General features: G+C 55.2%; 1 protein-coding gene across 1 annotated transcript; it reads left to right on the top strand.

Moving 5' to 3' along the window:
* Nucleotides 1–2,254: 2,254 nt before the first annotated feature.
* PDCD1 (programmed cell death 1) lies at nt 2,255–8,046 on the top strand. Its single transcript, XM_065640462.1, has 5 exons — nt 2,255–2,363; nt 4,596–4,928; nt 5,925–6,080; nt 6,591–6,625; nt 7,427–8,046. The coding sequence occupies exons 1-5, from the start codon at nt 2,255–2,257 to the stop codon at nt 7,643–7,645; spliced, it is 852 nt and encodes a 283-aa protein (XP_065496534.1). The 3' UTR covers nt 7,646–8,046.
* Nucleotides 8,047–8,398: the final 352 nt, after the last annotated feature.

Genomic DNA, 8,398 nt, shown 5'->3' with positions numbered 1-8,398 from the left:
AAATGGTTTTAAGCCCTTTTGGGAGTGACCCTCGATCCTTTGAGGTGACTGCTCAGGGTGACAGCTGTGTGCCCCGACAGTGATGGCTGCAGGAGACCGCAGCCCTGTCTGGGTCCCAGCTGCACTGGTGAGACACTTGCTGACACATTGGGCCATCTTCGTGTTGTAGAAAAAAAGGACATTTGTGCTTCAGTGAAGTGGTGTGACGTGCTCGCCGAAGTTCCTGTTTCTTAGTTTTGAAGAACAAACCATTTTCTCACATATTTCTCTTTCTCCTTCCATTTTAGCCCTTCTTTTGCTCTTCCAGTGGCCAAATAGAAGAGGACTGCCCCATGCAAAAAACCCCTGTTCTCACTCTTGTGGCAGAGCAAGCTTTCCATCAGCGTGATGCCAGAGAGCTCCCGGCTCGCCCTGAGCATCCAAAAACATTGCTGTACAGTCTAATTCTAGCCATCACTGGCTCCTAGTGGACACGACAGGCTCCCTACCTCAGGTACCAACTTACATCCCGTTTCAAGTGTGTGTTGGAAAGTTTGAGCAGTTCATGCTATGATTTTAATCAGAGCCCTCAGCTGCTGTGCAGGGCGGAGAGGATGAGCCAGTTTTTCCTGCCGACCCTTGGCTTGGTGAGTCGAGATCTCAGTGGTGATACCTGTCACATCTTCCGCCTCTACAAACCAAAACAAGTTGCAAGTGCCAAACGAACCACCCTGGTGTCACCAGTTGGGGACACAAAGCCTCAAGGTGGAAAAGCCTCCTTGTTATAAGCTTCCGTAGTTTCTGGAATTCAGTTTAGTTTAGTTAGGTTTTTGGTTTGTTTGTTTGTGTTTGTTTGGTTTTTTTTTTTAATGTAGGAAATTGCAAAGGAAGAGGTGATGTCCACCTGTGAGCCCACCAGCACCACTGAACATGGTGGAGACCGCTCCCCTTACCACCCTGCCAAGCAGTGGGCTCCAGCCAGGTGGCATGGAAAAGTGACAAGGAGGGGACACCCTCTCTGTCTTGCTCTGTGGCCCATGCAGGGCCAAAAGCTCATGAGATGCAACACCAGGAGGAAACTCGGAAAGAGGATCCAGGACAAGCTAGATCGAGCCCCTGGCCCGGGATGAGCCCTGCCTGTCCTGGCTTAGAAACCCTCTCCTTGGCCATCCCGAGTTAAGGCTGGCTCCCCCACACTGCTCCCCTGCTGGGGCTGTGTCTGCAAGCGAGAGGTGAGCAAGCTCCAGCCCTGCAGCTCGATTCTGAAAGCCCGGAAAAGAATGAAATCATCATGAGAATCACTTCTTTCACCCCGATTAATAATTTTCCCCTGATGCTATCCAAAATTGCCGGGGCACTGACGCTGTGTTTGAGAGAAGCGGAGGAGCCAGCCGCAGCATGCTTTCACCTTTGGTTATTTCCTATGCGAATATTAGTCAGCAGGTGAGCAGGGAACATCACCAGTGGAGAAATTAAATAAGTCTGATGCAAAGGTCACCCTAATAACAGCACCCTAGCCACAGGCACCTGCCCCTGCTCTCTGCAAATCTGTCTGTGGACAAAAACACCTAAGGAGGCAAAACTTCTCTATTTCCTTCTCCTTCTCCTTCTTCTCCTTCTCCTTCTCCGTCTTCCCCATCTTCTCCTTCTCCTTCTCCTTCTCCTCCTTCTCCTTCCTTCATCTTCTCTTTCTCCTCCTTTTCCTTCTGTCTCCTCCATTCTCCATTCTCTTTCTTCCTGTCCCTCCTCTCCCATCCCTTCCCGGTGGGAGCAGCCTTCCAACAGGTGCCCCATGGCTGCTCAGACCCTGCCTGGTGCCACGTGTCCCCCAACACCCCACTGCCATGGGCACCCAATGGGAGCACCCAAGGGTGCCTGGGAACCCAAGACAGCCCTTTTACTTATGGCCCAGGCTTGGAGTTGAAGACGTGACCCCTGTTGTCCCTGCACGCTCCATCCCTGGGAGCTTTCCCCAAAAAGGGTGGGGGCTCAGAGGTGCCCATGCTTTCTGCTTGGTAGCCGAGTGCCTCGCGTGGGAGTGTGTGGGGAGGGGAAGGGGCCAGGCTCAGCTCAGCTGGTCCCTGCCTCCGCGGGGAGGAAGCCGGGGGCGGGAGGCAGCCCGGGTTTCCCTCTGGGGCAGAGATGGGCACGTTTCATTTCCACCCCAGCCGCTGCCGCGCATGCCGGAGAACGAGCTACCGCTGCAGGGAAGGAAGCACAGAGAGAGCCGGGGGTGGCACAGCACGGCACGGCACACCTGCCTGACAAACTCACCATGGCTCTGGGTGCCTCGAAGACGGTGTGGGGCAGCGTGGAGGGGGCCCTGACCAGCCTCTGTGCCATCCTGCTCTGCTGCGGCCCCATGCTGGCCGGCTGCCGCCGGGGTAGGTACCGGAGCGCGGTGCCCGTGTCGTTCTCAGCTGGTGGAAAATGTCTAAGGGCTGGGAGCTTTGTAGTTAAAAATAGCTCCAGCATCAAGCAAGCAAGAAAACCCAAAGCTTTTGGGTACGCACCGCTGAAGCAAGGGAAATGGGGATGCTTGAGGTAGAAATGGGGTTAAAGAATGGAGAAGGGGACAAGTCCCCAGCCCGCAGTACCAGCACTGGAGCTGTGTTGTGGGCACACTGGCTGTGTTTGGGGTTTGGTGTTGAGAATCTGGTTGAAAGCCTGGGTTTGCCAGTGCCATACAAGGTCTGGGGGGTTTCTGCTCTGGCTCTCGTGGCTTCGGGCTGCACCCTTGGGCTGCGCCTCCTGGTTTGGGCTTGACCCTGAGGGAGCCAGGGTCCCGTGTGCAGTTTTGTTCAAGGTGAAATCTGGGGAAGACGGGGAGATGGAGGGGAAGGGGTGAGTCCAGACAGAGCAAGCAAGAGCCCTGACGAAGCTCTATCACCCCTTCCTCACAGCCCAGCTCTTTCCTTGGTGGTTGCAGGTGTTTTCTGCCCCAAGGGTGGTCGCAGGGCTGGGCATCCCTTGGAGCAGATGTTCCCTCTGGTGCTGAGAAGATGCAGGGAAGCATGTAAACTCGACTTCTGCTTTCAGAATTCCTCTGAGCACTTAATTCATTGCTGACAGTGGCATTGGGTAGGAAGCAGAGCCCCAAGCCTGCTGAATGTTTCCTGTTAAACACAAATAATGCAGAACACTGCAAAAATTACATCTCTCGATTTGGGCACTGCTGCGGCCAGCGCTGCCTGTGGGAGCTGAGGCACTTGCCTCCCTGCCTTCTCCTGTTTGGTTTCATCTGTCATTTCTCAGCCCAGTTTTTCATCTAATCCTGTGTCTATTCGAAGAATAGTTTCAGTTCTTTTTCTGGCTCATGATGTTGAGGTGATGGTCCTACGGTCTCAGGCCAGTGCTGAAGAGATGAGAGGGACTTTCTAACTCTGTCCACAAGCCCTAGGGCTGCCATCAGTGGTGATTTCTGAAAAGGGAAGATTAATTTCTTAACGGCAGGCATGTTTCAAAGCATTGGCAGTTTGAAACGCTCGGTCAGATAACTAGTGTGAGAAATGCTTTTTCGTGCCTTTTATTGCTCTGAACAAAAGTTAATGCAGTAGCCGCCTTGTCCTTCTGGATGGGGCTGGCTGAGCTGAGATGTTGGGAGCCTGGCCCAGATATGCAGCATCCCTGCTGCCAAGGGGAATGAACCCACGGGGATCACGGGCAGGGAAATGTGGCGAATCAGCAGGGCTGGTGCTAAGGGCTGGGGGTCTGCGGCTGTGGCTGACTGCCCTCTGTGCTGGGAACAGCACGGCAAGCCCGGCCAAGACCCCCCAGGGTGGGTGCCAGGCTGCCCACATACATGTAAGGAGGGGACAAGCAGCTGGAAAAGGGTGGCATCATAAGCTCCAGGTCGCTCTGCCCTGATCCCAGGCTGGAGGTGGCAAATACGGTGGCCCGGGCAGCCCCTGCCTGCTCTGTGCTCCCAGCACGGAGCAGGGGTAGAGCCGGAGCCCCCGGCAGGATGGGCTGCACTGCGGGGCACTGCCCCGGCCCGGGGCTCGGTCCCTCTGCTCACTTCCAGACATAACATCAGCTAGAGGAAAGATGGCTCAGACACTAAAATACAGCACAGATTTAAAAATAGTACAACTCCCTAAGTTTGTTTTCCCCGGTACAGGTGTTCTGGGTTAATTTTAGGTAGCCCAGAGCACAATTTGCTCTACTGAAACCACTTCACGGTACAGTTACTACCCCTGGGGACACTCAGGAGGGGAGGAACCTCCTGAGTACCTCCTGAGGTCTGGGGTACCTCCCCACGATCGGGGTGATGCTGTGGACTGGCCAAGCATCCAGCTGCCTGTGTCACCTGGCTGCAGTGAGCCGGGTGCTGGTGATGGCACGGGGCTGGGCTCGCAAGCACTTGCTGGCATGTGTTTTGTAAATAGCCTTAGGGGCCTTCAGGAGAAGAGAGTGAAACAGCTGAGGAATTCATGGAGCCTCTGGGTTTGGCATGTAGGAGCCCATCACTCCTCCATGGGATGGGCCACCGGCAGGGGCGATAATGGGCTCTCACACTCTTTGCATTCCTGGTTCTTGCATGGGGGATATGGCTGTTTCTGAGACCTGTGCCCACTGTAACTGTATCTGTTCCTTGTTTCCTCTCTCTCCAACAGTGACCCTCTTCCCAGCCATGTTAACTCTCCCTGCAGGCAGCTCAGCCACCTTCTTCTGCAACATCTCCATGGAGAGCGACTCTGGCTCAGAGTACAGCCTCAATTGGTACAAAGAGACCAACCACAGCCAAGCTCAAAAAATTGCAGAGATCAGCCGGAACAACCCCCCGATGGTGACGGAGAAGTATCTGACTACCAACCACACTCCTGCCTTCAAGATCGAGATCCTGAACCTTCACCAGAATGACTCAGGCTCCTACTACTGTGGGCTGATTGCCTTCTTTGAACCAGATAAAGTGATGGAGAGCAACCGGTCCCGTCTGGTGGTCACAGGTCAGCCTGGGGGCTGCCCTGATGAGGACAGATTGTTGGTGTTGTCCTGTGGTGCTATGGCTCCCCCAGGCACACTGCAGCCCCAGGGCACAAGGCAGGTGGTAGCCCGCTGGGTGGGGACCTGATGTGGGTCAGGAGAGCACAGCTCTGCCCTTTCCCCTCTCCTCTGCATGCCTGGTTGATGCCCAGGGACACAGGCTGTCCTCACACATCTGCACTGTGCTAGATCTGGCCCTGAGGCAGGAGGTCTCCATCCTGCTGGGGCTGCATCCCCAGTGATGCTGCGGGGAGGAGTGAGTCCTTTCCCATGGATAGAGGCAGGAGACCAGCGTAGGGAGCTGCCTGCACCCCTGAACAGCTCCTTTATCAGGAAACAGGGCTTGTGTTTGAGGTGACAACCAGGGCTCAGAGCCCTTGAACAGCTGGTGTTGGTGTAGATACTGTTCTTGTAAACCATGCGCTGGGAGGGTCTGATAGCCCCATGGTGTGGGAGACTGAGATCTCGCAGGAAGATATGCCATGCTCTTGCTTGGCAGCATGGAGGCTTTGGGGGGCTGAAGATGGCCTTTTACAAAAAGAAAAAACACTGGAAAAGTTAACTGTCTTTCACAACATCTCTTCACAACATGAGCTGAATCCGCGCTGGCCCCAGGATGCAGAAGCAGCTAAGAAAGTTGGGGAAGCCGTGTCCTTCATGGGGCTCTGCTGGGCATGGGGTCATGCAGTTCCCTGGCCCCCTGCACCCCAGCTCTCAGCAGCGTGGCATCATCCTCACCACCTGCAATGGGAAGGAATGGGACATGGCCAAAACATTGCCCAAGTCAGCCCAAATTCAGGGCTCCTGGAGGGATGGTGGGGCTGTGACAGCCTGCCAGGGACTGAGCCCTTTCTGGACAGCCCCTATGTTCTCCTGGTGACTTTCCCAGGGACTATAGAAGCCATTTTACACTCCTGATCTGCTGATTTTGTTCCCTCTTTTTTGGATGGCTATTACAGCAGCCCCTGAGAAGACAAACGCCACCGATGAGACCGAGGTGGAGGAAGGTAATCCCCCAGATCACTTCAAGGCCCTACTCCTGGGCATTCTGCTGCTAGCTGGGGCGGTTGTGCTGCTGATCTTTGGCTACCTCACCGTCACATACAGGAGAGGAGGTATGATCCCCCACGGGGTGATGCTTATCCAACAAATCCTGCTTGAACCCAGGGGCAGCCACATGCCTGCAGCTCCCTGGGGTACATGGGCAGGTTCAACCTGCTAAACTTAACTGTGACATGTCTCCATGGGACAGGTATCTCTATGCCTAGGGGAGAAGGATGCTTAGGGCCATGCTCGCCCTTTGCAGACCCCCCAGGCCACGTGCCGTGGCTCTGAACCGCTTGTTAGCGTGGTATCTTAACATCACGGGGAACCAAGGAGCTCTCCCAGAGGGGACCCCCAAGATGTTGAACCCCACTAATCCCGATTAAGCCCTCGACTGTGTATCTCACTTGTCCTTGTAATGCTCATGGTGTTAGACCCTGAGTGGAGAAGCACGAAGTGTGGTGCAATGTTTGTGGTGTCCAGGGCTCTCCTAGGATGTGCAGGCTCGGTCGGCCCCAGCCCCAGATGCTTGCACTGTCTTGGCACAGAAGTATCTTCTAACCAAATGTGTTACTTTGCAGATGTGCAGAAACCACCAAGTGAAAACATGCTAGCGGTGAGTTTTCCGTCTCTGACGCTCTGCCCTGCTGCAAGGGAGCGTTGCAGCATCGCTGGGGTGTGGAGCCTCCCTTTATCAGCTTTCACAGGCTTCTCGCTTCTCCTGTCTTCTCTGATGCTGCTCAATCTTTTCTGCACAGCTACAACTGCTTTTTTGCACCTGTCTCAAAGCCCCATTGCAATCAAAAAACTGCCTGAGATAGCATGAGACCCCTGTAGTCCAACCCTTGCTCAAAGCGGGGTTATCTTTGAAAGTGGTTTGTGTTGCTGTAGAAAATGGGACAAAATGTTCCCCCCCTCAGTATACTAAGCTAAAATTTCTCTTGCTCTCTTCCTTTTGCTGAGCACTGCCAGGAGTCTGGCTATGTCTTCTCTTCAACACCATTAGGTAGCTGAAGTTAGCGAGGAGGTTGCCCCCTTGCTCTCCCCTCTCCACACTGAGCGAACTCAGTCCTGGGCTCTTGTCGTGCACGCTGTGCCAGCTCAGAGCCTGGTGGAGATGTGGGAAAAGGGGTCCTAGCATGACCCTGCCTTTAATGGCCAGGCAGGCAGCGAGCCCCCCTGCCTGCAGAGGCAGAGAGCTGAGACCCCCATGGTCTCAGCAGTGACCCCAAGGCTCATGGTCTGGTTTCTCTGGGCAAATGCTGTCCCAGGTCTGTGCATCTTTCTGCCTTGTATTACCTTCACTCTCCTGGGATGCTTCGGAGCTGGTTTTGGCACTTGCTGTAAAAAGGAGGCTTGTGCTGGGGATGGTGGATACCTCTGGATGATGAATCATCCTGACACGGTTTCCTTGCAGAAGGAAGAGAAGCCTCCCGTGGTGCCTGTGCCCACTTTGGACTACGGCGTGCTGGAGTTTCAGCGGGATCAGTGCACTCAGGTGCTGCCTGAGACCCGGCTGGTTGACCAGACTGAATACGCCACCATCATCTTTCCAGAGGAGAAACCCATCACACCAGAGCGGGGGAAGAAGCACCAGAATGAGAGGACTCGGCAGCTGCAGTCACAGCCCTGCTGAGGGCCGGGGTCGCTCCTCGCTGGGGTTTGGTAGGGACAGGCTGCCCTGACCCCTCACTCCCACCCCAGTTTGCAGTTTGGAAAAATCCAGCCTGCAAGGACCGGAGCAATGGAGGCACTGCTGCTGGAGCTGGTAGCGGACAGTCCTGGCCACGGCAGGATCGTGGCCGTGGGGTGGGTACCACGGGATGAGGAAGGTTCCTGCTGGGCTCCACATGCTGGGCTGGGGCAGAGCAGCAATGCCGACAGGACTGTGCCCAAGGTGATTTACATGATGTCTCGATTTTCTGCCTTCACCTGGGGCTCCCTGGAGTGGCCACGCTGCTTCCCTCGCCTGGGTCTGACTCAAACAGCAAAGCACAACTGTGAGAGGAAAAGCTGGAGGACAGAGCTGGAGCAGATCCTGGGAGACGTTGCTTGTGGGGGAGCCTGGGGCTGAGGGCTTCTCCCTGCCCGGGGCAGAGACTGTCTTGTGGCCCCCTATTTAAAGAAACCCCTGGGAAGCAGGCAGCTACTTTTCTTCCTCTCTCCAGGCACTTTCCTTTTCTACAAGAGGGGTAATCTACCCCCGCACTCCTCCCTCAACAGGTGGGAGATGGATCTGGCCCTGGAGGTGAATAAAGGGTTTCATGTCTGGGGAGTTTGTTGACTCGTGATGGCGAATGCGTGGGCAGGCAAATAACGGCTCTTGGCAGCGCAGGCGAGAGCCGGGAGGCGGCAGCTTCTGTTGTGGTTCCTGGGCCGCTCTGTGCGA

Source organism: Caloenas nicobarica, chromosome 8, assembly GCF_036013445.1.
Source record: "Caloenas nicobarica isolate bCalNic1 chromosome 8, bCalNic1.hap1, whole genome shotgun sequence".
Taxonomy (NCBI): Eukaryota; Metazoa; Chordata; class Aves; order Columbiformes; family Columbidae; genus Caloenas; species Caloenas nicobarica.
Note: the sequence above shows the minus strand (reverse complement) of the source record. Positions and strands in the feature narration are given on the sequence as shown.

Coding starts and splice junctions, on each gene's coding strand:
- PDCD1 (XM_065640462.1), top strand. CDS start 2,255: ATGGCTCTGGGTGCCTCGAAGACGGTGTGGGGCAGCGTGGAGGGGGCC. Junction 4,929..5,924: donor GTCCCGTCTGGTGGTCACAG/GTCAGCCTGGGG, acceptor TGGCTATTACAG/CAGCCCCTGAGAAGACAAAC. Junction 6,626..7,426: donor CAAGTGAAAACATGCTAGCG/GTGAGTTTTCCG, acceptor GTTTCCTTGCAG/AAGGAAGAGAAGCCTCCCGT.